Source organism: Ursus arctos, unplaced genomic scaffold, assembly GCF_023065955.2.
Source record: "Ursus arctos isolate Adak ecotype North America unplaced genomic scaffold, UrsArc2.0 scaffold_25, whole genome shotgun sequence".
Classification (NCBI taxonomy): Eukaryota; Metazoa; Chordata; class Mammalia; order Carnivora; family Ursidae; genus Ursus; species Ursus arctos.
In genome coordinates, this window is record NW_026622930.1 from 8,328,407 (window position 1) to 8,355,746 (window position 27,340).

The 27,340-nt window shown below is 39.9% G+C and overlaps 1 protein-coding gene across 4 annotated transcripts in view; it reads left to right on the forward strand.

Annotated features, from left to right (window-relative positions):
- Positions 1-27,340, forward strand: part of ATG2B (autophagy related 2B) — a 72,642-nt gene that overhangs the window by 28,660 nt on the left and 16,642 nt on the right. For 2 of the 4 annotated variants that reach the window (XM_026515351.4, XM_026515352.4), the window contains exons 15-33: positions 1,928-2,201; positions 3,775-3,877; positions 5,673-5,865; positions 6,139-6,281; positions 11,672-11,829; positions 12,213-12,385; positions 12,852-13,002; positions 15,690-15,889; positions 16,060-16,140; positions 17,490-17,596; positions 17,758-17,850; positions 18,428-18,498; positions 18,867-18,943; positions 19,197-19,367; positions 20,925-21,066; positions 22,785-22,987; positions 24,042-24,268; positions 25,362-25,470; positions 26,419-26,613. In XM_026515351.4, coding sequence (XP_026371136.1) covers positions 1,928-2,201; positions 3,775-3,877; positions 5,673-5,865; positions 6,139-6,281; positions 11,672-11,829; positions 12,213-12,385; positions 12,852-13,002; positions 15,690-15,889; positions 16,060-16,140; positions 17,490-17,596; positions 17,758-17,850; positions 18,428-18,498; positions 18,867-18,943; positions 19,197-19,367; positions 20,925-21,066; positions 22,785-22,987; positions 24,042-24,268; positions 25,362-25,470; positions 26,419-26,613 — 2,871 coding nt within the window. The remainder of the gene's footprint in view (positions 1-1,927; positions 2,202-3,774; positions 3,878-5,672; positions 5,866-6,138; positions 6,282-11,671; positions 11,830-12,212; positions 12,386-12,851; positions 13,003-15,689; positions 15,890-16,059; positions 16,141-17,489; positions 17,597-17,757; positions 17,851-18,427; positions 18,499-18,866; positions 18,944-19,196; positions 19,368-20,924; positions 21,067-22,784; positions 22,988-24,041; positions 24,269-25,361; positions 25,471-26,418; positions 26,614-27,340) is intronic. The other 2 variants (XM_057318379.1, XM_044389942.3) reach the window with 2 other exon arrangements.

Below are 27,340 nucleotides of genomic sequence, written 5' to 3' on the forward strand. Positions count from 1 at the left end.
CATTTAGTAAACTACCTGATCTACCTATAAAATGTAGCCCATGTATTGGGAGGTACGCTTTTTTTTTTTTTTTTTTTGTGGTTAAAATTTTTTTAAAAAATATTTTTTATTATGTTAGTCATCATACAGTACATCCCTGGTTTTTTTTTTTTTTTTTTTATTTTAATGATTTTTTATTATATTATGTTAGTCACCATACAGTACATCCCCGGTTTCCGATGTAAGGCTCGATGATTCATTAGTTGTGTATAACACCCAGTGCACCATGCAATACGTGCCCTCCTTACTACCCATCACCAGCCTATCCCATTCCCCCACCCCCCTCCCCTCTGAGGCCCTCAGTTTGTTTCTCATAGTCCATAGTCTCTCATGTTTCATTCCCCCTTCTGATTACCCCCCCCTTCTTTATCCCTTTCTTCCCCTACCGATCATCCTAGTTCTTATGTTCCATAGATGAGAGAAATCATATGATAGTTGTCTTTCTCTGCTTGACTTATTTCACTTAGCATTATCTCCTCAGTACATCCCTGGTTTTTGATGTAAAGTTCAATGATTCATTAGTTGCGTATAACACCCAGTGCACCATGCAATACGTGCCCTCCTTACTACCCATCACCAGTCTATCCCAATCCCCTGCCCCCCTCCCCTCTGAAGCCCGCAGCTTGGGAGGTACGCTTTTAAAAGTGGGAACATAATTTATAGCGTTGTGCTATAGAGCATCACGTGAGGTCACTTTTACTTAGATCTGTCTGGTGCATGGTGTCTTTTCTAAGCAATTCAAGTAAGTCAGATTTGCATGAAGTCTGTTAGGAGTTTTGGGCTGGAATTGGGGGACTCTCAGACCAGGAACAGGTAGAGACAACTTTGGTTAAAAAGAAAAGGGAAGAGCTATTTTTCTCCTTACTTGCTTCTCCCTTAATTAGTGGTGGGTATTCACATTATATCAGCATTTTGTTGTCACCAATTACTAGTTATTTCAAGTTCTGTGGGGCTGGTGTGCGTATTTTCTGTTAGCCGTATCTATGATGGTTTAATCTCTTGGGTTATTTTTTCTGGGGGTGGGGGTTAGTATTACAAAGGGCAAGAGGGAAGAGAAAGCATAGATGTGCTAAAAATCCCAGTCTGGGTTAAGAAAAGAACTCCCTAATTCAGGAGGTTAGACGCTGATTCCTAACTGGGGGAATGTTATCACCTGCAGTGTGCTCTGGGCTAAAGCTTTATAAACTTCTTCAGTACATTTTAGAAAAAAACAAAACAAAACCAAAAAACAAATACTTTCTCTGAAAATGTTCTTCGATCCTTCTGTTGTAACATGGCTTTGAGTAGAGGGTGCATATGTGTCTTGGTTTCTAAGGGTCATTTGATGGGCTCATATCCTTGGGTTGGATGGGAGCTCAGAGCGAGTCATTTGGTGAATATTTAGAACTTAGGCTGTGCCAGGCTCTAGGCTTAGTCCTGGAAATAAAAAGTTGGGGATGGGCCCTTGCATTTGGCATAATTAATCTTATTTCACATCAAGTCTTTAAAGTAGGATGTTAGTAGATAAATCCTTCAGATTGAATGTTGAATTGATTTTTAACTATATTGGATTTATTGATAACCTAATTTACATGCTGTTTTTAGTCTATAGGAATGTATGTATACATCTATAGCACCTGTGTCTTCACTTTGGTTCAGTTTATATTTTGATTGATTGATTTTGACTTGATTTAACTTTTGCCAGTTATTTGAAGTTTTATCAATAGCTATTACATTATAAAATTTCATTACGCTGAATTTTTATGGTAGTAGCTAATTTGAATTGTATTTTAATGCATTATACTGAATGAGGAAATAGTGATTATACATATTGTAATGTTGAATATTAATGTCATCTATGTTTACCTTATTTGATGTTTTGACATATTTTTGATATTTTGTGTTTTAGCACAAGGCTTTCACTGAAGTATTTCTGGATGATTCACATAATCCTGCAAATTGTCGGATATCAGTACAAGTTGTCACACCGGCGTTAAACCTTTCTGTTCGCTTCCCGATACCTGATCTTCGATCAGATCAAGAAAGAGGACCATGGTTTAAGAAGTCACTTCAGAAGGAGATCCTTCATTTAGCATTCACAGACCTAGAATTTAAGACTGAATTTATAGGAGGATCAACCCCAGAACAAAGTAAATTGGAGCTTACCTTTAGAGAATTAGTAGGTAAGATCGAACGTGCTGGTAAGAGCCAGACCAGAAACAAACAACTACTCAAGCAAACCTCATGAGAAAGTATATGGCAGCCCCCAACACAGTAACATCAGACGCTGTGAGAAAGCAAGAGCAAAGACTTCTTTCCACTATTGTATACCAATATGTGATAGAATTAACTTTTTTAAAATTACTAAGCATGATTATCCACTTCATTAAAATACTTTCTACAGGGGAGTATAGTGCTTTAGCTTAGATTTTTTTTTTTTTTTAAGGTTTTATTTGAGAGAGAGGGGAGGAGATGGAGAGGGTAGAAGAGAGCGAGAGCGAGAGCAAGCACACGTGCAAGAGAGCATGAATAAAGGAGGGGGCAAAGGAAGAGGGAGAAGCAGGCTTCCCGCTGAGCAGGGAGCCTGACAGGGGGCTGGATCCCAGGACTGAAGGCAGATGCTTAACCACCTGAGCCGCCCAGGCGCCCTTTTAGCTTACATTTTTATTGCCACCTGACTACTTACTTGTTGTAAGGCTGAAAGTAACCAGAATTTCTTGAATGTCACTCTGTGTTAGGTACTGTACTAAGCACTTCACACACATTACTGGTTTCCTGTCATCGTCATGGTTATGGTAGGCTTATTATTTCCAATTATTTTTATCACTTATAAGTGAGGAATTCATAGACTTAGGAAGAGGTACCTTCTGAGACCATGGGGTGGTAAATGGCAGAATCAAGATTCAAACTGAAGTCTCACACTTTAGCTTTCAATCATACTAATCTCTGGTGACTTTTCTTTGTAAAACCTATTGACAGTTTTTCTGTATTTGCTTTTGTCATCTAACAGAATATATACTCACTTAGGGTAAACCAGTTCTATGGGGAACTCTGGAAGATTCTGACGTTTTATTTGTGGTTCCTAAACGACCTGCCTCTGCCACCACACCCCCATAACCACACCCTCCCCTGCCACCCTATCCTGCTCCTCCATCTCAGGGAATAGGCTGCAAGGTTTTTTCCCTTGCTCTGAGTTTTACATGTATTTAGAGATACTTACAGTTGACCTGCTGATGATGACTTCATGAAATGGTCTGTAGGGGTTGTCTGATCTTATCCACAGTGGGAACAAACTCATTATTCTGGAGGAAAGTCATTCCTTGTAAAATGGACTGCAAAAGCATACATAGGGGTTATTGTAAATGGAAGTAATTCTTAAAGTGCTTCGTACAAAACATTTAAGAAATATAGTTATTATCTCCGTGTTCCTAGATTAACCATATAAACTTTTATGTAGATAAGCATTCAGTGGCAGTAAGTGGCAGTTGCTGTTTTTACTACGTTACGATTATGCACCTGACCCATTAAACTCGGTAGCTCAGAATTTGAGCTTGAACAGAAGACATCGTCTTTATCTGCTCCTCCTGTCTCCCCACAGGTACCCATGAAATAGGTACAAAAGAATAAGTGCTGTGCAACTTAATGCTGCCCTATGTCCCTGATTTAGAAGATCTTTGCTTGTGTTAGGAGGAAACTATCTCTTCTTTCAGCTCTTGGGAAGAAATGCCTTTTAGTTCATCAGTCTTGTTTTATTAGGGTCATTCCAGGAAGATAAAGGAGAACCATCTGTGAAGTTTTTCCACGTGTCTAGCGGAGTGGATGGAGATACAGCGTCCTCAGATGACTTCGACTGGCCACGGTGAGTAAGCAGGTGTATATGGTAGACATGTAATGAGATCCTTTCAAAAATGCTGTGGTACTTTTTTTTTTTTTTAAGATTTACTTAGAGTGTGTGTGGGTGGGGGGAGGGGCAGAGGGGGAGAGAATCTTAAGCAGACTCCATGTGCTGACCAGGAGCCCCACACAGGGCTTGATCTCAGGACCCTGAGATCATGACCTGAACCGAAACCAAGAGTCGGTTGCTTAACCGATTGCACTACCCAGGTGCCCCTGCTGTAGTACTTTTAATCGACATTTTGGCTATTAATTTAAAAATACTCAGCCCTGATGAGAGAACACAGAGAAGGATGGACAAGTTAAATTGAAAACTGCATATTGAGTGTACTACTCTGTGAAAGGTGTCTGTCAATGTTGTGAGAGATGGAGGTATAAAATGTGTTCCCTGGTCTCAGGTTACCCTGTTTGATTAGGGGACAAAAGAATCATTAACCATTTAAAAAAAAATAGTTCAGGGCTACAGTAGAAGACTTACATGGCATCATTTGGTTAGTTGTCAAGTGAATTTTATAGTCCATGATTGGTTTAGGACACTGTTTTTCAAATCTGGGGAGCCTTTACAAAATATGGACTCACGGGCCCCACCCTGAGATTTTGGGACAGAGCCTGGGTGTCAGGATAGTCTAAAAATTACACCAGGTGATTCCAGTGTGCAGGTAGCTGTCAAGAATCACTGCTTCAGGATTTCTTAGAATTAATAAAGTAATTATTATATTTATTAGAGATTATTAATCATTAACATATTTGTTAGTCATATATTATATATTGTAACAAGACTATTAATTTAATAGTCTGATAGTGGGCTTGGATATATTTAAAAGGACTTAGTTTACTTGAAATGACTTTTTATTATATTAAAAACTGAATATTTGATACCTGAGAATTAAAGTGACGTTTTTGTGTGCTATTTCCCCCCCCAGCCTTTTTTGTACCTGCCCCTGTGTATCAGACCTAGCAGGCTCTTAGGATGGGTGTGATCAGGACGTGCCTGAGAATGAGCAGTTTAGTGCCTGAGTTTTCATCACACAGTTTACATTAGGACGTCTATAAATTAGGAAAGTCATGATTGTTCCTAATGGGAACCAACTGGCATCACTTACTTAGGGGGAAGAACCATTGTAGATGCCCCACAGGGGCTTGGTTTGAAGGCACCACGCCTCCTCACGACAGTGTTGGGAAGGAAACTGCAGAGCCTTTGCTAGTGATGTGCAGGGAGTGGGAAAGCAGGGGCCCAGGGCGTCTTACCTCAGGTTTGCAGCTTCAGTACAGCAACAAGGCAAGCCTTTCGTTACTGAAATTCCTGAAGGAAAATGCTGCTTTGTTGTTGCAGTTCTAAGTTATTCTCTTATCAGCTTCTCTTTTTCCATTTGAGCAATTTCTATGATGGAAGGTCTCTTAGAGAATGTGTAATATTCTATAATAGCAGAACAGACCCCAGAAGCAGTTGGTTTCATGAAAATCAATACAATTCTCAGGTAAAATTTGCCAGCTGTTAATGAAATTGAAAGATAACCTTATATCCACACAAAGTCAGATTTTCAGTTAGCCAAGTATGAAATGTTAATGCCCTTCTTGTGTTTCATCCATTCGACGTTTTGAAGTTTGTAGCACCCTCAGAAGTGCTTACGTGAGACATAATTAGACTTCGTAGAGAAGCTGAATTCTATCGTCAGTGGTCTTTGTATCCGAGTGTAGAAAGGTTAAAGCCTTGCTGTTCACGCTGGGAGCTTGATTTTTTAAATTGTCTTTGCTGTCAGAATCGTACTGAAATTAAATCCGCCAGCTGTGCATTCCATTTTGGAGAGAATAGCTGCTGAGGAGGAAGAGAGTGATGGCCACTATCAGGAGGAGGAGGAAGGGGGTGCTCACTCCCTGAAGGACGTTTGTGATCTGCGAAGACCAGCCCCATCTCCCTTCTCCTCTCGTAGAGTCATGTTTGAAAACGAGCAGGTAAAATATGAGTGAGCAGCGAAGGAATTACCCTTTACCATGCAGCAGTCCTTTTCATTCTTTGTTTTTGAAGAAGCACTTTGTATACTGTTATTGCTAGGCTCTTAACTCTAAGACTGAATATTTCCTTCTTTCTTGGTTAAAAGTTACATGCTTATTTGTTTGTTTACATATAAAGTCCCATAAAGTCCCATGGATAGGGCAAGAAGATGCTACTATTATTTTAAACATGAAATGGTTATTTGATGCTTTTTTTGTACTATTGTATTTTAGATGGTGATGCCAGGAGACCCTGTGGAAATGACAGAGTTTCAAGATAAAGCAATCAGCAATTCTCACTATGTCCTGGAACTTACTTTACCCAACATTCATATAACACTACCTAATAAAAGCTTTTATGAGAAGCTTTATAATAGGTGAGTTTAAACACATTTAGTTGAGCCTTTGGGATTGGACTTTTCTGCCTAACTGCCTCACTGTTTCCCCACTTCCCCCTTTTCTTTCCTTGCTTTAGTATTATCTACCATCTCTGGGTACTTTGTGTGGTGTTGATTACAAAACTGTTAACTGTTACGATGGGCTGTTGTCATAGCAGAGTTTCCTAACCAGTGTGTCTGGTGACTGGGTTACTTGTATGTGAGATGTTTATTCCCTCCACCTTTGTTGGCTGTTTGCTCTCTGTCACCTTACCACAGAGTACTGAGCAAATGTCTTCTCTGTGCTCAGTGACATGAAAAGAGTTGGGAGACCCCTGTATGGAGGGCTAGCAGGTGCCAGGGTAGAATCAGAATCCTAGAGTCTTTGTACAAGGAGCATCCCTTTTTCAGAGTTTAAAAAAGCATCTTGTTGGAATTATATAACTCATGCTTGTCAACTTGTATATCACAATTTAAATTGATTACAAATATCCTTAATATACATACCAAGCAAATATGCTGAAATAAATAGCATTCTAGAGTTAAAAGAGCCTAGACTCTGAAGACCTTCACAGCTTACCTGGCCTAAGCTCAGTTTCCTCATCTGTAAAATGTAGATGATACTTGAACCTGTCTCAAGGGGTTGTTTGGAGGATTAGACGATACAGCACTTGAGAAGTTCGGAGAATAGCGCCTGGCATACAGTAAGCACTCAGTAGTCTTCTGGTACTGTCCTCCGGAATTCCTATTCACTGAAGCCGCTTCTGTAGCATACCTGAAAGATGGTCATGTGCTTTTCTAGAAGAAGATGTTCTTAGTGTCGGTCATCACTAGCTTCTCATATGTAAGACACATGATTCTCCTTTGTGTTACTCTTTAGAAGCTGCATGTTGTTTCTACTGTACACTTACTTGATATCAGATATCTCTGACCCTTTATTCCTTAACTGTTCATATTAAGCTCCGGATCGTCTTACTGCCTACCAGTGACCAGGATTCTTGGTCTTAGAATCAGAAAACTAAGTTCCAGAAAGATCTGCTTAGTTCAGTTGTCTTGATGAGAGTCACAGGATAGTCCATTGAGGTGTAGGAAAAAAATGTTAGTTCCTCTGTTTAGCTTAAAAAAAAAAATCTTTTATTTTTTTAACGATTGATTTATTTTCAAGAGCATGTGCGCAAGTGCAAAAGGCAGAGGGAGAGGGAGAAAGAATCTCAAGCAGACTCTGCCCTGAACATGGAGCCCCACATAGGACCCAATTCCATAACCCCGAGATCATGACCTGAGCTGAAAACAAGAACTGGCAGCTTAACTGACTGTGCCACCCACGTGCCCCTAAAGTCTTTTATATTTTTATATTTATTTTATATTATACTTACTGTATATAAGTAGAAACCTTTAATTTATAAATTCGTATCTGAAGGCTTTTACAGTTTTTTTTTTTTTTCTTTTTTTTAGCTGTTACACATGATCTAAAGTTTAGGAACCACTGATCTCTAGACCATTCTTCTTTTATGGTTAGGAATATTGACCAAGAGTTGACAGATGTGCGAGGCTAAGACTGAGCAAAATGAAACAGCTAGTTCAGGGTCTAGCCCAGAGGTCAGAAGAGCTTAATCCCGTTCTTTCTCTTTCTGCATTTGCTTGAGCAGGTGGCTGTTGGTTAAATTGGGACATCAGAACAGAAATATGCACCTTAAACATTCAGTTTATAAATATGTTCACTTAGGGGCGCCTGGGTGGCTCAGTCGTTAAGCATCTGCCTTCGGTTCAGGTCGTGATCCCAGGGTCCTGGGATCGAGCCCCGCATCAGGCTCCCCGCTCTCCCACTCCCCCTGCTTGTGTTCCCTCTCTCTCTGTGTCTCTCTCTGTCAAATAAATAAAATCTTTAAAAAAAAAAAAGTTCACTACAACTTCTTTTTTAAATACAAAGCCTTTTTTTTCCTTCCTTTTAATATGAGCCATAGGTTGGAAGTTTTACACAATGTATACCTGAAAGATTTTGTCTACAATTTTCAGTTAGTGAAAAAATAGTTTCAAAGGAATCTGAGTGCAAAATCCTTCTCGGTTTTTAAGATTTTTTCCACCTCGGTCTGTATATTTAAGTCATCTGTTAGCATAATATTGAGTTAAAGTATATTTACAGCCATAAATACAGGTGAGATGAGCCCATTCAAGGCCAAACACAGTTGACACTTGGTGAATATACAGAACATAGAGCTCACCTGATGGGAGCAGACTTCTTAGGTGTGCTGGAGAGTATTCCCAGGGAGCCAATGGTTAGCATATGGGGGGCGTCCGTCAGTATGGCGGTGGGGCCGTTGATTGCTCAAATCAGGGAACGCGAGAGTATCTGTTCTGCAGAGTTGGTTAAATAGTGGTTGCTGAGGAGTGTTTCTGTTCTACCTTACTCTGCCCCCTTCTCTGGCTCTCAGGTACCTACAGATATATAGATGTGGAAGTGCTCCCTCACCCTGTGCGTCTTCTAAATCACATATCTAAGTTCTTCGGGGTGGCACTTCTTTGCCCCTTATTTGGCTTTGAATAGGTCTATTTTTATTTTGAGTTAATATTTTATTTTTATTATTTTTTTGAGTTAATATTATTTTAAAGTTTTCAAGTATTCTCAAACTTACAGAGAAGTCGCACGTATAGAGCAAAGAGCTTTTTCCCCCCCGAACCACCTGAGAGTAAGCCACTGGCCTGCCGCCCGTCCCTGAGCACTTGAGTGCGTATGTCCCAAGGACGAGGATGTTCGTCTACACAATCATGATTCAGCCGTCAGAATGAGAAAACTAATATCCTGCATTACCTAATCCTCACACCCCATTTGAGTGTTGCTAAATGTTTCAATATTGCCCTTTTATCTATATAATTTTTTAAATTTATTTTTAGTTTTTATTTTCATACATTAAAAAAATAACTTTCTGAGCAGGAGATACAACCAACTCATACATTTTAAGATCTTGGTTTATTTATGCAAACAGTCATGGAACACTACATCAAAAACGAATGAAGTACTGTATGGTGACTAACATAATAAAAAAAAAGATCTTGGTTTATTCCTTTAGTGTCTTAGTCAACAGACTCTTTTTAGATAGACGGTCTCAGGTAGAGGAGAATTTTTTCCATTAAAGTCCTTTAGACTCTAAAAGAATTTTCACTAGCTTTGTTAAATCAGATATTTGTGTATTATGTTTCAGGCCCATAGCCACAGAATCATGGTAATATGTCCTTAAATATCTTTTTTTTTTTTTTTTAAGATTTATTTATTTGAGAGAGAGAGAATCCCAAGCAGACTCCCCACTGAGTGAGGAGCCCAACCCAGGGCTCAGTTCCACAACCCTGAGATTATGACCTGAACTGAAACCAAGAGTTGGCCATTTAACTGACTGAGCCACCCAGGTGCCTCTGTGTCCTTAAATATCTTAAGTGTTTTCTTTCTTGGTATTAGAAATATCATCCAGGGGGCGCCTGGGTGGCACAGCGGTTAAGCGTCTGCCTTCGGCTCAGGGCATGATCCCGGCGTTATGGGATCGAGCCCCACATCAGGCTCCTCCTCTATGAGCCTGCTTCTTCCTCTCCCACTCCCTCTGCTTGTGTTCCCTCTCTCGCTGGCTGTCTCTATCTGTGTCGAATAAATAAATAAAATCTTTAAAAAAAAAATATCATCCAATGTTTTACAGTATTAATGATATCAAGACTGTGTTTAGACCAAAATGTAAATAAGGAAAATGCAAAATCCCATAAAACTTATATTTAAGAACTCCAGGTTTTACATAAAGTAATAGTTTCTCTAACCTATGAAGATATAAAGAATGGTTTAGGGAATAAGGTAAAGGAAGGGCATTTCCTGAGAAAATTCTTCATTTTATATCTTCATTATTTATTTTCAGAGGAGTTTAGAGTAAGAGCTGGGTTTAGACTCTTTTGTTTCTTTGTCCTGTGGGCACTGTACCCAAGAAGGCAGTGAGCCAGTGAATACCACAGTTTGGGGGCATAGCCGTCATTGTGTCTGAGATGAGACCTATTTCTGCCCAGTATCTCTGGTATTCTTCACCTACTGATGGTTCCACACGGAGAGCTTTTAGGGTGAGGATTTCAGTCTACCGAGAGTCACGGTACTCAGTTCTGGTTTATACTTTCTAGGGCTTCAGAAGCTTAGGGATTGGCCCCGGGAAGTTCCTAGACAAGTGGCTTCTCACAGCAAGGGCCAGGGTTACGTCATCGCTTGGCACCTTGATTGGTATTCACACTAGGCTTTACGGTGAGTCTGTGCCTTTGGCAGTCCTGCCATGTGAGTCATCCACTGGTCCTTTCATCAAGGCCTCAGCGCCTGCTACATGACAGCCACCGTGCTAGGCACATATAAAGATGACCAGGACCTAAGGCCCTCTCTGAGAGGCTACAGTCTCAGAAAGGGAAGCAAGAAAATACTGTTACAGGCGCCACGACTGAGTTATGTATGTGAAGGATTCACTGTGGGTCCAGATCTAACAACAGACTTCAGAGAGGACATAGTGAAGTCTGAGTAATTCTGAAAATGTAGAGCAGGGGTGATCGCATGGGGTGAGGGGGTAGGAGCAGGAGGGCATCTGAGTAGTGATATTTCTTTGAAAAAGTAGGATGTGCTGGTAGTCTGGCTTGATGTATACCACCCATTAATCACCAGTATTGACTTGGCTGTGCAGCCAGTAGAGGGTTTCCTCTTTTTGTTCCCTGTTTCATATGCATTCTTAGTCCATGCCCACTTCCCAGAGAAGTTGTGCTTTCTGTGGCAGAGAGAGAGAGAGAGAGAAAGCCGTTATCCCTAGGAACAGTGAGTAATGAGGAGAGCTGAACTGAGACCTGGAGGAGATCCGGGCTGTGGCCCCAGTCCTCCCACAAATTAGCTGTGTGACCTTGGGCAAGGCACTTAACCTTTATGAGGCAGTTGCTGTAAGTGTGAAGTCAGAGTAATGATTTTTCCTTGGCTGCCCCATGGGTTTGGGGGGGGGGTGTCAGATGGGACAGTGTGTGGTGTGTTACAGTTTACAGAGTGCTCTCCTGTGTGAACAGTCTTTCCTTTGTTCTTTACAGATTCTTAAATTAACTTCCTCCTTTTAAGTGCATTTAGGTGTATGTAATTTGCACACAACACAGGTAAAACCAGGGAGATAGGTAATTTGGTACTGAATTGTACAGTCCTTTCTCACTGCAGTAGAACCGCATCAGTAGCTTTTCCATTGAAAGGACCTAATTAATGCTTTTAAAGAAAAAGCTGCTTTGTAGAATCTAATTTCTAATTCCTATTTAGAAAAATTATTATTCATGTGACTTCTTAAAGACATGTTCTTGAGTTTCCTTTCAGTTGAACTACGAGTTATGTATTTTTCAACTTTTGTTTTCCATAGGATCTTTAATGACTTGCTGCTGTGGGAACCAACAGCTCCTTCACCAGTGGAGACATTTGAAAATATTTCCTATGGTATTGGTCTTTCTGTAGCCAGTCAGCTGATTAATACCTTCAACAAAGATAGTTTTAGTCCATTTAAATCCACAGTTCACTACGGTAATATATTTTAAATTTGTTCTGACTTAAAATGCCGGGTTTATCAATAAAATAGTAACCTTTTCAGTTGATAGATTTTAAAATGTTTCTTGGATATTTTCCCCTTGTAACTATATTTTATAATATCTTTTAGTAATTTATAGTAATTCTCCACTTTTATCTACATATTGAGAATATTATCAATTATGTTATCTTTATAGTGATAGTATGTACATTAAGTTCAGTGGGAAAGAGAAAAATACAGAAAATACATTTTTATTGTCATGCCAGATTCTTGGTAAAAAAACAGGTTGTAGGATAAGTATTTTTGTGATAATATTCCAGTGGCTAGTTTATTTCCGTAGCTGTCAAAACCATATCACTATGACATTTATTTCTCACAGATGAGGAAAGTGGATCCGAGGAGGAGACGTTGCAGTATTTTTCTACAGTCGATCCCAACTACCGTTCCCGTAGGAAAAAAAAACTAGACTCTCAGAACAAGAACGCGCAGAGTTTTCTCTCGGTTCTTCTGAGTATTAACCATGGACTAATGGCAGTGTTTACAGATGTCAGGGTAAGGATTTGCAGAGCCGAAGTGTTGTTTCAGATATATCTTATTTTAAATGTGCCATGGTTACACCCGCCATCATCCAGGTAGCGGGAGGTTGTTTCAGTGCCCGAAGAAGGTCGGGGTTCTGAGTCACTCTGCAGTGACAGCAGCTTTGGAGAGCGAGCTTTTCACTGCGGATCATAAGACAAACCTTGTATGGACCTTCTTTTGGCAAAGTGCTAGTTCTGCTGCTGAGGTGATCACTAGTAGTTTACCTGTTACAGAGGAGGGTGAAGCACAGGGATTCATTCTGCAGAGGAGACCCCGCACAGCATTTCGTGCGACCAGGGTGTGTGGTTTGAGAATCAGACAGCTTTGCCGCCATGTGGGAGAATCCTCTAGGCTGAATCAGGAGGGAGCAACCCAAGGGGCATTCTGACTTTTCTGCATTTAAATAATGACTCCTCTGTTTCTCTGATCTTTTTATTAGCAAGATAATGGAGAGCTGTTGGAAAATAAGCATGGTGAATTCTGGTTAGAGTTCAACAGTGGTTCCTTGTTTTGTGTGACCAAGTATGAAGGCTGTGATGACAAGCACTACATCTGCCTTCATTGCAGCAGTCTCAGTCTGTACCACAAAGGTAGGACACATGTTGGATGTGTGTTCTGTTCATCTCTGTGAACCCATTTAAATTCTGTTTAATAAAGTTTTTTTTTTTTTAAAGATTTTCGGTATTCGTTTGAGAGAAAGAGTGCGTGTGCCCTTGCGTGAGCTAGCACAGGGTGGGGGGAGGGGCAGAGGGAGAGGGAGAAGCAGGCTCCCTACTGAGCAGGGAGCCGGATGTGGGGCTTGATCCCAGCATCCTGGGTCATGATCTGAGCTGAAAGCAGACGCTTAACCAACTGAGCCACCCAGGTGGCCCCTAATAAAGAAAATCTATTGAGAACAGAACTCTCATATTAGAAATTTTCTGTGGGGTGTTCTTTTTTTTTTAATAATTTTTTATTATGTTAGTCACTATACAGTAGATCCCTAGTTTTTGATGTAAAGTTCCATGATTCATTACTTGCATATAACACCCAGTGCTCCATGCAATACGTGCCCTCCTTAATACCCATCACTGGCCTATCCCAATCCCCCACCTCCCTCCCCTCTGAAGCCCTCAGTTTGTTTCCCAGAGTCCATAGTCTCTCATGGTTGATTCCCCCTTCTGTTTACCCCCCTTCCTCCTTCCCTTTCTTCTCCTACCAATCTTCCTACTTCTTATGTTCCATAAATGAGTGAAGCCATATGATAATTGTCTTTCTCTGCTTGACTTATTTCACTTAGCATTATCTCCTCCAGTCCCGTCCATGTTGCAGCAAATGTTGAAAAATCGTTCTTTTTGATGGCTGAGTAATATTCCATTGTATATATGGACCACATCTTCTTAATCCAGTCATCTGTTGAAGGGCATCTCGGCTCCTTCCACAATATAGCTATTGTGGACAATGCTGCTATGAACATCAGGGTGCATATGGCCCTTCTCTTCACTACGTCTGTATCTTTGGAATAAATACCCAGTAGTGCAATTGCTGAATCATTGGGTAGCTCAATTTTTAACTTTTTAAGGGACCTCCACACTGTTTTCCAAAGTGGCTGTACCAACTTGCATTCCCATCAACAATGTAGGAGGGATCCCCTTTCTCCACATCCTCTCCAACAATTGTTGTTTCTTGCCTTGTCAATTTTTGCCATTCTAACTGGCGTAAGGTGGTATCTCAATGTGGTTTTGATTTGAATTTCCCTGATGGCTAATGATGTTGAACGTTTTTTCATGTGTCTGTTAGCCATTTGTATGTCTTCATTGGAAAAGTGTCTGTTCATATCTTCTGCCCATTTTTTTATTTGATTATTTGTTTCCCGTGTATTGAGTTTGAGAAGTTCTTTGTAGATCTTGGATACTAATCTTTTATCTGTAGTGTCATTTGCAGATATCTTCTCCCATTCCGTGGGCTACCTCTTAGTTTTTTTGACTGATTCCTTGGCTGTGCAAAAACTTTTTATCTTGATGAAGTCCCACAAGTTCATTTTTTCTTTTGTTTCTCTTGCCTTTGGAGATGTGTCATGAAAAAAGTTGCTGTGACCGATGTCAAAGAGGTTGCAGCCTATGTTCTCCTCTAGGATTTTTATGGATTCCTGTCTCACATCGAGGTCGTTCATCCATTTGGAGTTTATTTTTGTGTATGGTGTGAGAGAGTGGTCAAGTTTCATTCTTTTGCATGTAGCTGTCCAATTTTCCCAGCACCATTTATTGAAGAGACTGTCTTTTTTCCACTGGACGTTTTTTCCTGCTTTGTCAAAGATTAGTTGCCCAAAGAGCCGAGGGTCCATTTCTGGGTTCTCTATTCTGTTCCATTGGTCTATGTGTCTGTTTTTGTGCCAGTACCCTGCTGTCTTGGTGATTACCGCTTTGTGGTATAGCTTGAAATTCTGTGGGGTGTTCTGATTCCACTGTCAAAGTAATACTTATCATAAATTAGGAGTTGACTTTATGCTTTTTCTGGGCAGCAACTCTCTTGAGGTACAGTAGTTCATGTACCATACAATTCGGCCATTTAAACTATCCATTTCACAGAATTGTAACCAGCATCACGATCAACCTTTCCATCACCCCCAAAACAGGCTGTGCACCCTTTGGTTGTAACCTCCCACCCCCCAGCACTAAATAACCTCTAATCTACTTTGCCTCTGTGGATTGTGTATTCTGGATGCTTATGGAATCATGATACATGGTCTTTTGTGGCTGACATCCTTAATTTGACGTGATGTTTTTAAGGTTCATCCAAGTGTAACAGTATTTTATTCCTTTTATTGCCAGATAATATTCCACTTTATGAATGTACCATATATTATTATCCACTGATGAGTTGATGGAACTTTATATTTGTTACTCTCTTTTAAGCAGCATTTCCTTTTTGGTAACAGAAAGGATTTACCATCTTTTGAGCACATTCCCTGTTACCCTGTGAATGGAAGATACATTCTTTTTTCCCCCCAAAGTATAGAAAACAATATGTAGTCTTAATGTTTATCAGATTTTTCTATTTAATTTTCCTAACATTTCATATCTTAATTTTTTTTTTTTTTAAGTAGGGTACTGTCAGTCATACCAACATTAGCAGAGAGGTACAGGTTATTAATGCCAAGCTGGTTCTTGGTCATTCTGCCTCCAGGATTGTATTATATCCAATGGAAGCATGTGGATTTTTTTGGGGGGGTTGTAAAAGCCTGTGAACTAATTTCAGGTTATCATTTTGTTATATTGTCACCTCATTGTCGATGTAGGCGTAGTAGATGGAGCGATTCTTCCTACAGAAACACGACTGCCCAGTTCCACCCGTCCACACTGGTTGGAACCTACTATTTACTCCTCTGAAGAAGATGGCCTCAGTAGAGGTTCCTCAGATGGTGTTGCAGGAGACACTTTGAATATGCTCTCTGTTGCAGTTAAAATACTCTCTGATAAGTCAGAGTCCAATACGAAGGTTTGTGTTTTTTACTTTTTATACCATTAAATACTTGCCGTTTGTTTGATTACTAGCTAAAACTGATTGCATAAAAGGCAACACATTTATTTTCTTACAAAAATTTTTCAGGTTTTGAATTAGAGGGTTATGTAGGTAATCAGTGTAACTTTTTGTGTCGTTCTGTGTAGGAATTTCTCATTGCTGTGGGGTTGAAAGGAGCCACACTCCAGCACAGAATGCTTCCTTCTGGGCTTAGCTGGCATGAGCAGGTAAGAGAGTTGTTATGTACATATTTACTTTTTACTTTATATTGACATGTAATACACACTGTAAAGTTACAAATCAGAAATGATGAATATGCATTGAATTATTGACGTAAACACTCCTGTATAACCACCTCTTAGGAAATAGAACATTATCACCACTCCAGAGTGAAATTGATTTTTTACCTTAAAGTTCCGACCCTAAACATCTCAAAGACAGAGTTCTCTTTTAAGTCATTTAAGGGAAGGCACTCTGTGTCCCAGAACCTACAGAGCACCTGGCATAGAGGAGCAACAGATGACGTATTGACTTGTCCTCACTCCCTAAGTGCCATAATTTCACAATTATTCCCTAGGCCACTAACATGCTTCAAGGCATTTATAAGGATTTCTGTAATTAATTTCCAGTGTTTGATTAATGAAATACAGTTGGTTCTTTTCTATTGAGAATGAAAATTACTGCACTGGGATTCTTTTTTTTTTTTTTTTTTTAAAGATTTTATTTATTTATTTGACAGAGAGAGAGACAGCCAGCGAGAGAGGGAACACAAGCTGGGGGAGTGGGAGAGGAAGAAGCAGGCTCATAGCGGAGGAGCCCGATGTGGGGCTCGATCCCACAACGCCGGGATCACGCCCTGAGCCGAAGGCAGACGCTTAACCGCTGTGCCACCCAGGCGCCCCCTGCACTGGGATTCTTGTTCATTTTCCTTAGAAAGAGGAACTTTTTCTTTGTACTGAAAAATAATAAAATATTTTATACCTGAGAGTTTTCAGAGTGCTTTCGTAAAAGCATTTAGGAAACCTGAGGAGACCTAGATCTGTGTAGCAAGGGTAGAGAGATGGTAGGTGTGAACACTGAACTCAGTTGTAAGGGGGAGATTTCGTCCAACCTCATTTAGTTAGAAATATAGGAGAATCTCTGGTTTTCAGACTGAGCTAGGTATAGTTTAAGGAAAAATAACTTTGGTGGATTACATAGAAAACCAGATGAAATGTAAGCATTCTTAGCAAAGTTTTTTTTTTTCTTCCAAGAATTGTCTCAAGCAAAGTAATGTGCAAGTATATTATACATACTTTAGTTTGTATCATGATTTTGATATGAATCATCTCTTGGAGAAGATAGGATTTTCTCAAGACTTCCGTAGCATTGCATTTGTCAGATGGGGCTCTCTCTTCATTTCAAACTCAAGAGTGGTTTTGCAGATAACTTTTTGAAATGAATGGCTTCAAAATGATGATTTTTTTCCAACAAATGGTTGCTTTTTCTGTGAGATATTTTACATTGGTATTAAGGATATCCTATCCAAACTTTTTTCTCTTCTAAAGCAGGGCATTTTATATTTTTGTGATCATAGATCTTATACTTCTTGAGTATTGCCGACGAACCTGTTCTGGGGTATAACCCTCCAACTTCGTTTACAACTTTTCATGTTCATCTCTGGAGCTGTGCACTTGATTATAGGTCAGTTCACAAATGGAACAAAATAAAGCTTTATTCAAAATATGTACTAAGTTCTGAAAAAATACATAATTTGAATTATAGAGTTAAGGTTCCAAATGCTCTTTTAAGGGAGTTTCTGTTGTTGCAGCAGACTGATGTTCTTTGTTTCTTTTTGGTATTAGGCCTCTTTATTTGCCGATCCGATCTCTTCTCACTGTGGAAACCTTCAGCGTTTCGAGTAGTGTGGCCTTGGACAAATCCTCATCTACTCTCAGGTGCATGGGTAAAAATGAAAAAACTTCACTGTCTGCCAAATGCAGCTGTTCCAAACAGGCTAACTGATGTTTGGCCAGAGGTTGAAGTCTCAACCTTTTGTTAAAAATCAGCATTCTTTTACTCATAGTCATGTCCCTTTATCCAGGTTTTCAGTTTTTCATTTTCAAACGATTCATCCCATCTCTTTATTTATCACTGTTTTTTGTTTTTAGGGAGGAAATGAATTCTTGAGATTGGTAGTTTACTTTTAAAAACAGAAATCTAAACTTCCTATACTACCTGGTAACACTTTATTTTCATAATTTAGATCTCGTGAATGTGGGCGTCTATTAAAAAATGCTGAAAACTTAAAATTAATTTGAGCAGATGTTTCAGTCTCATTCTTTACACCATTTAAATATTTCTAGCACTTAGAAGCAGTGAGTTTTAAAGAAATGTTAGATGCCACTTGTAAGAATCAACATATGACTTTGCTAACTTGTATATCAGAAGAATGATACAACTAAGTATGTCATGATCGCATGTCATGTATTCAAAGTTAATTTTTTGGATGTTGATTTTATATTGTTTCCTCAGAATAATCTTGGATGAAGCTGCTTTGCATTTGTCTGACAAGTGTAATACTGTTACTATAAATTTGAATAGAGGTAAGAGTTGAAAAAATCTGAGATAGATGAATATTCTTTGTATGTGAATATTTTAGAGTGTTTGAAGTAACGCTGTTGAACTAAGGATCTTTTTAAATACCAGCTTGAAGTTGTAATGTCCTTAGAACATCAGTTAAGTGCATCGAATTATATATACTCTATTTAATGTAAGATTAATTTTGTTCCTAAGTAAAATAAAGGCAATTGTAGGACTTTCATAGGATGAAAGTGTATTTCCATTGCATTCTAAATATTTGTACCACTAACTGCCATGAATTTTAAAGAGCTGCTAGTTTTATTACATGTTGGTTGGATACGCATTTTTTGAAAGCTTTACTCAGATATTTTGTTATATTAAAAAATTTTAGATTATGTTCGTGTGATGGATATGGGGCTTTTGGAATTAACCATAACTGCAGTGAAATCTGATTCTGATGGAGAGCAAGTAAGTTATTAAAATAAATGGAAATTTGTACTTAACTCATATTTTTCATAGGCAAGACTAAAGAGTTGAATTTACTGTAAAATTATTTTGGTCAAAAACAGATAAAATATTTTAAAATTAGGATACAGTTACAAATACACATTTCCTTTGGCAAGTAAATTCTGTTTTATTTAATGTAAGCCTATGCAAAACAAGAAAGTTTTGTCTCTTGTTTGGAAAGCCTGTTCATTTCTTTTCCCTTGTGTCCGTCCAGACTGAGCCGCGCTTCGAGCTACACTGTTCCAGTGACATTGTCCATATCAGAACGTGCTCCGACTCTTGTGCTGCATTGATGAATCTCATTCAGTACATTGCAAGCTACGGGGACTTACACGCGGCAAACAAGGTGGAGATGGAGCCTGGAGCCCCTCACAGAAAGATGAAGGTATAGCCAGCAGCATCATTCGTTAGAACTAACTCACCCCTGACACCTTGCAGCCACGTGAGTGACGCGTGGGCGTCCGCGAGGGCTCTGTGACCGGCATGAGGTAGAAAAGAAACTTTGAAAAATCACCCATCTGTTCTTTACCTTCAGAGTGATGGCATCTAGAAAGGTGATTCCATAGGTGTTTTTGGAAAACCATTCTACTGTTTGATATTCTTTGTTTCAGAACATTAATCTTTTCGGCCAATGAATACTTTCTTCCAGACTTGAGTTATTTTCATCTCCCCTCCAGGAAGAAAAAACATTTAGCAGGCAAGAGCTTGTTCTGTGCCAGTCGTCTGTAAAAATGCTTAGGAGAGGAGAGAAACAAGTGTTAGTATTATTACCAGAAGACTTACATTATCTTTTGTTTGTTACGTATGATTCAGTTCGGTTTTCAGCATATTTTCTCATTTGTGAATTCCTTTCACTCAGTGTGTTAGAGAGGTTAAAGATTATCACTGCCGTTTTACAGATGAATAAGTTAGAGAATTAGGTGATTTGCCCAAATTAGTAGCAGAAATAGCAGCAAAACTCAGATACTTTGATTTCTGGGTCGGGGCTTTCTTGTGCCCCCAAGCATCACCTCTCTGTCCTCTCTTATGTACAGATTGAACAATGTCTGGTTTGTTTAGCATTTTTAACTTTTTAGTGCTTTTTCATTCTTTTTCACAGCCTGCTCTGTGAGCAGGATTCTCCGTCTCGTAGGTAATGGAGCCTCTAGTAAGGGTCTGCCTGGCCTTGCGTTGTCTTTTGTTCAGATGCTCTTACACTTCAGTGGTGTTTTGCTTCTGGTTTTGACTCCTTGTTCTTGCTATCTTCTCACTGATAAGAAGGCAATTAATGACACTCCCTCTCTACTGTTTATTTTCTTTTTAAAAACATTCTCCAGTTTATTAAAAGTTACTTTAAGTTATCCCTTTCAAATTGGATCTTTTCATTTTAGAGTCATGCTTCCATTTAAAAAGCGTGGTCTGGATTAAATGAACCCACAGTGCACTAACCAAAATGGTTAAGCATCAGTGCTGGAGTTGAGCCCTGTGAGTCCCCACTTAGTAGATTTCCCCTGCTGTGTATTCTCCTTCCTGTCCTTGGGTGTCCGTCTATTCCAAGACACGAGACTCTGACCTCTAGCGGCTTTGTGTCCATGGGGCGAGAGTTGGTCAGCTGCCAGATTTGAGCAGCTCCCGCTCTGCAGAGAGAGACTGCTTCTCCCCAGGCCTCCCTGCAGTGTTCTTAGTGTTTTCTCTCCTCTAGTGTGCTCTCTCCTCACCACCCCGGCTCACGGTGCTGGCTTTGAGGCGACGGCACACTTATTTCTGTTTGCCGGTAGTTGTTGGGGTGATGATGACGTTAACAACTTAGAATGCGACAGCGGCCGGGCAGAAGGGTGAACGATGGCTATGCTCCTGTCTCTGGTGTCTTTGTAAAATGTCACGTTTCTAGGACAACATCATGCTGAGTAGTTTGCTTCTTAGGACATTTTCAGTTATTTTTAATTAGGTGTTTTGGTTGTAGGTAGATTCCAGTGGTCGCTCGTCCTCACGAGGTCCAGTACTTCCTGAAGCAGACCAGCAGATGTTACGTGATTTGATGAGCGACGCTATGGAAGAGGTTGACCTGCAGCAGGCCGCTGTGTCTGCGCAAGCCCAGGCTAACGGTAGGACGGGCCGGGCCTCCCTCCCCGGGAGCACTGGGGCCTCACTTGAAGCTTATGTTATTTGTATGCTTATAAATTCTGCAGTAAGTAACTTACTAAAGGAAAGACAAGTCTGAGTTTTGGTGGATATTTATTCGTCAATCCTCTTGTGTTGATCGAGCGTCTAGTAGATAAAGAAACACCGGCCAGGGTGTTGTGGGGGACACAGAGTAAATGCAAGACAAGCTTATCTTTTCTGTTAGCTTAGAGTTTTAACACAGATCGGCAGTAAGCCAGACTGATGTTCTTATTTATGATTGAGAAATGACCTGAGAAAGTGCTTCAGAGTGTGTCACATCCTCAGCTACTGATAGGAAGGAATTGGAATTGTCTCATTAGATTTCAGTGAAAGTGAGAGGAGTTGGCTTAATTTTAAAGAGTGGCTGGGGTGTAGGTATGTGGAGGGGAGAGAGAAGGTAGTCTTGGCGAGGTCATGAACGTTGAGGCACAGAAGCATGCAGAAGCCGTAATTATCTTGCAGCTCAGGCTCTTACTGGAACAGAAGCTTGCTTCTCATTGGAAAGAATTGGCCAGCAAAGTTGGATAAGCAGAGAGGAACCAGCCAGTGGGAGAGCCCTGAAAGCCAGCTGGAAGCATCTAAATACTTTGAATCATCTATCTAAAAAAATATTTTTTTATAATTGGATGAACATAGTCATTTCTATATGTTCTGAAATCTTAATTTTTAAAAATTATCTCATGGCATTATAAAAGTTTAGGGTTAAATTGTTACTTTTATTCTAATTCAGTGTAAATTAGAACTCAGGAAACAAACAGGAACTTTCAGCTTCCTACGTACTACATTATCTGTAATAAATATTAGCAGGTAACCTACTTATGTGGGAAAGAATGTTTCATGAATATTTACTGAGCAGCTTCAATATTCAGGTGCACCGGGCACCTATACAGGATGAGTAAGTCCAAGGTGCTGCCATAGAAGAATTTAAAGTCTGGTCTGTGAGCCTCTTGAGGCTAAGATGTCACTTTGTTCATCTTCACGTTCTCAGTCCATATCACATGGCTGGAATGACAGATGGAATGGAGAAGGAATTAGTGGATCTACTATATATTAAAATGCATAAAAATGTATGTTCACATTACAGATTTTGGCGTGCGTGCAGTCTCTTGTGAACCACATTGTCAGCTACCTGAGAACAGGTGGCCCGTTCGGGTATCCAATGCCCCATGAAGTAGTCTGTTTATTGTGGGACACCGCTACCCGCTTGGCCACTGTTTCTCCCACCTCCCCTCTATATAAGCAGAGATTTCCTATAGTTTTAGGGGAGGCACTGCCAGATGTAACCAGTTGTTCCTCCCTTTGCAGTATTGTTCCAGAAGTTTCCAGGTCTCCACCCATAGAACAGAGTTGTCAGTATGCAGTTCTGGCTTAAAGAAAACTCAGTCGACACTAATCAGCTGCCGCCGAATTTCTGAGCTTCTCTAGTGTGAATGACTAAGGCTTGCTATGACTTTATGAGACCATCATTAACTGTTCTCTTAGAGAACTTCAAACTTATAATCAGTCTTTTTATTAGTAATTGGTTAAAAATGAGATATGGCCGGGGAAAACATTTCAACGTAGTGTGTATCTGACATGTGGTTAAAATGCTTACTAAACGTTATTGTTGTTGATATTTCAAAATGTGCCAAAATTGAGTGTTGTATTCTTTTTTACCTAGGTGTTTTGGATGAAAAATCTCAAACTCAGGAGCCATGTTGTTCAGACCTCTTCCTGTTTCCAGATGAGAGTGGGAACGTGTCCCAGGAGCCCGGCCCTCCTTACACCTCGTTCACACACCACTTGATTAGTGATGCAATGGCAGGTGCGCCCACTGAGAATGACGACTTTTGCATTCTTTTTGCACCAAGAGCAAACATTCAGGTAATAAATGGCCTTAAGGTAGTGTTACAAGTTGAATTGACCAAAGGGTACCTGAGAAAGAGTCTTCAGATTTTTTTTTTATAACTCTTGGCAGTTCACAATGACTTCATTTTGTAATTTATTATTGAGGCTTTGCAAATGTTTGCTGTACTTTACTATTTCTGTGACACATGGCTCTAAAACTCAGAGAAGAATGCTCAATTTTGCAAAGTTTTTTTTAAAAATTATTTTTTTTAGATTTTATTTAAATTCAAGTTAGTTAACATATAGTGTATTAGTTTCAGGGCAAAATTTTCTGCATAGATGATTAAACTACAGATGTTACGCGTAGTTAAGATAGCTCTTCAGGGCAAGGAAATGGCGAAAGGAGTGCTATCCAGGGTTGCTAGTCCAAGAATTGAGAAAGGTAAGATGTGGTTTGTGTGAAGGCTGATAGATGGTTGATAAGTGTAATTGCCATGTGAGAGTCATGCTTCCATTAAAAAGTGTGGTCTGGATGTAATGAATGCACAGTTCACTAGAATGGGTAAGCCCTGGTGCTAGATTGAACTTTATGAATCGCCGTTTAGAGTATATGAATTAAATCACTCAGTAGTAACTTGGTGAATGAATTTGTTTTACTGCATCCTGGGAAATTAAAAAGAAATAAAAGCAGTCAAACTCAGGATAACTTCTTTATTAGGATCATGGTAATTTGGTCAGTATGTTGAAGTATGTGAAGTTTGCAATGTAGTATTGACTCTGAATTAAAGAACTATGCACACACACACACACACCCACGTGAGCACACACCCACTAAAACTGCCTTTTTATTATCAAATGTTAAAAGCCAGATTGAAGACTATGAAGACTCCTCGTGGGGTGATTTACTAGAATAGAAAGTTCATTTGATGCTGAATTATGCAGAGTATCCAGTGTGATGATTAATATCAGCACTTGCCCATTTCATGTATTCATATTGTTATTAGATGCAGAATCAAGAAATTTTGAGATATGCAGCATGATCAGTGGTCTCTACTGATACAAGACCATGTGTGTTCCCTGTTTATTTTAGGAGAAGGAGGAAGAGCCAGTTGTAAAAGTGATGGTCGATGATGCAATTGTAATAAGAGAGAATTACTTTAGTCAGCCCGCTAAGAAGACGGATACGAGCAAAGCCCCGTTGCACTTTCCCATCCCTGTTGTCCGTTATGTTGTTAAAGAAGTCTCTCTCGTTTGGCATCTCTATGGAGGAAAGGATTTTGGAACAGTCCCTCCTACTTCTCCAGCTAAAAGTTACATGTAAGTGGATTTCTACATAAGTTTTGTTTTGTTTATAGGCCATTCTTTTCCTAGAAAAATACATGGAATTTGTCATTTTTTAAAGAAGATTTTATTCATTTGAGAGAGAGAGAGAACACGAGCTGGGGTGAGGGGGAGAGGGAGAAGCAGACTCCCTGCTGAGCAGGGAGGCCAGTGATGTGGGGCTCGATCCTGGGACTCCGGGATCATGACCTGAGCTGAAGACAGATGCTTAAACGACTGAGCCGTCCAAGTGCCTGTAGAATTTGCCATTTTAAGAATTATTAATAAAGTAGTATTGAAAACTATGTAATTTAAATGTTACTCTTTTAATGTTAAAACTTTTCATTTGTAAAGTTAGTTGCGTGGGTTTGTATATTTACTAAAATATGGTCACTTAAGTGATTTTCATTGCCACCCCCAAATTTTTTGGGTACCTACCATGTGCCGGAGCCTGTGTTAGAGGCACTTTCACTAAAATGAGTAAGACTCAGGGGCGCCTGGGTGGCTCAGTTGGTTACGTTTCTGCCTTCAGCTCAGGTCATGGTCCCAGGGTCCTGGGATCAAATCCTGTGTCGGGCTCCCTGCTTAGTGGGGAGTCTGCTGCTCCCTCTTCCTCTGCTGCTCCCCCTGCTTCTGTTCTCTTGCTTGTGCTCTGTCAAATAAATCTTTTAAAAAATTAATTTTTAAAAACTTACAACTTTAATTCTTTTCTGTATTGATTGGGATTTTTAGGACTTGTACTCTGACTGTAAGGAGTTTCCAAATAAGGAACTCCTCAGGAGGTCTTATTTTTCCATGTCTTGTTATATGAACACCAACACCATAGTTAGATTTTTCTGTCGTTCTAAATATTTAGCAGGCAGATTATTGCCACAATGGCAGTAATAAAATTCACGTTCTCAGAGTCTCCAAAGCATAAAGATGTGGCTTAGGTATAGGGAAACGCAGTTTGTGGCAATGTGTTGATAAGTCTGTAATCTTATTTTCTCTTTTTATCTTGCTATTTTTCCTGAGGTCATTCATTACTTTTCTTTGAATATTTCCTTTAACAAAAGGTTGTTTTGTTTTGTCTTAATTTTTCCATTTATAGCAGTCCCCACAGTTCACCTTCTCACACACCCACAAGGCATGGACGTAACATGGTATGTGGGGGAAAAGGAAGAAACCATGACTTTTTAATGGAAATACAGTTAAGCAAGGTAAGATGACATTTTGAAAGGAAAAAACCACTGAAGTAGGAGCATTAATTGGGGGTTCTTTGGTTACTCCCCAACCTTGTGGTCTTGAGCATAAGTCCCAGCTCTTTGGATTGGAAAAATGCAGGGTCTTGTAAAACTTTTACTACTTCTTTCTCAAATGTTCCGAGAAGTTTGAGGGGTTTTGTTTTGTTTTTGTTTTCCCAGGCTGTCCCTAGAGGAATCTCTGAGTTGAGCAAGCATCAGAATCCCCTCGAGGGCTTGTTAAAACACAAGTTGCTGGGCCCCAGAGTTTCTGAATCAGTATGAGGTGGGGCCCATGAATTTGCATTTTTAATGAGTTCCCAGGTGATTCTGATACTACCTTTCCCAGGACCACACTTGGGGAACCACTGCCTTGGGGTATCTATCTGGGAGGGCTCCCATTGGATAGGACCTGTGTCAGCTCCTTCATGAATGTCTGGAGACCAGTATGTCCAGGTCGCCAATGACATCATATGCATTCAGTTCTTTCAGCTTGTCTGGGATTGTGCCAAGTGTCATATATTAGGGTACTTAACATGGAAATATTGTAGTGATGAAGATTCCATGCATTTCATTGTATCCTCCCCCCGCCTTTGGAATTTGAACCTTGCCGCCACTGATTCGTTTTAAAGCAATGTCATAGGTATGCAAGATGATAATTTTGTGTATTATTCTTATACAGGGTTTTACTTTGAAAAGGATAGGGATTTTGCCAAGATCAAATGAGAGATGTCAGTAGAACTTGTGTGGTGGGGCACATGTGGATGAATAAAGTGAACAAAGGAAGGAATGTTCTGTTGTTCTGTGAAAGTGGAATCAGAAGCTGAGAATTCAAAGAAATTGATGGGCGGTATTTTGCATTTTAAAGAAGAAATCTAATTTAAATGAAAGGTAAAAATGTTTGTGTGTTCCTTCTTGTCTGTGAAGGTGAAGTTTCAGCATGAGGTCTACCCGCCTTGCAAACCGGAGTGTGACTCCGGCCTCTTAGAGCACCCGGTCTCCCGCCAGGTGTTCATCGTGCAGGATCTTGAAATTCGAGATCGTCTGGCAACATCACAAATGAATAAGTTTTTGTACCTGTATTGCAGTAAAGAAATGCCTCGAAAAGCCCATTCCAACATGGTAAGATTTAAGACCTCATATTTCCTGTTGTATATTTGTTTTGGAAAAGTGTGTTTATTGTATCTAACTGCAGAAGATTAAGATTGGGGAAAATTGAAGGTTTTTTTTTTTCCTCATGTTAATATGAAAATCCCTTTTAAATATACTGCTTAAAGTTTTGCTACTGTTTTTAAAGATTGTATTTATTTCAGAGAGTGAGCAAACGAGCAAGAGCAGGGGAGGGGGCAGAGGGAGAAGCAGACTCCCCGCTGAGCAGGGAGCCTGATGTCGGCTCCGGCTCTGTCCCAGGACGCCTGGGGATCAAGACCTGAGCCGAAGGCAGATGCTTAACCGACTGAGCCACCCAGACACCCCTTATTAAAGTTTTATTTAAAAATTATTTTACATGTCACTTTTAGGGTCCCTTAATTATAATTGCCAAAATATTGATACCTGAGGAGAACCGGAAGCCCATGGTGATCTACACAAAATATTTAGTATTGCTGGAAGTGTTCCAAATTTCTAACACTTAAACTGAGTTTTACTGGAATAGGAGTGATTCGCTCAGGATTGCTACGAAAACATCCTAGAAGCTGTCTTTGGGGTGTGGCTCTATGGATTTGCTTCAGGGGCCCAGTGGACCCCCCGGGACAGTGCACGTATCATACTGTTGTTTGCGTCTTTCCCACTAAAGAGGACCCATACCTCTCCTGAGATTCTTTAGGGAGTATGTGACCCAGAAAAGTGT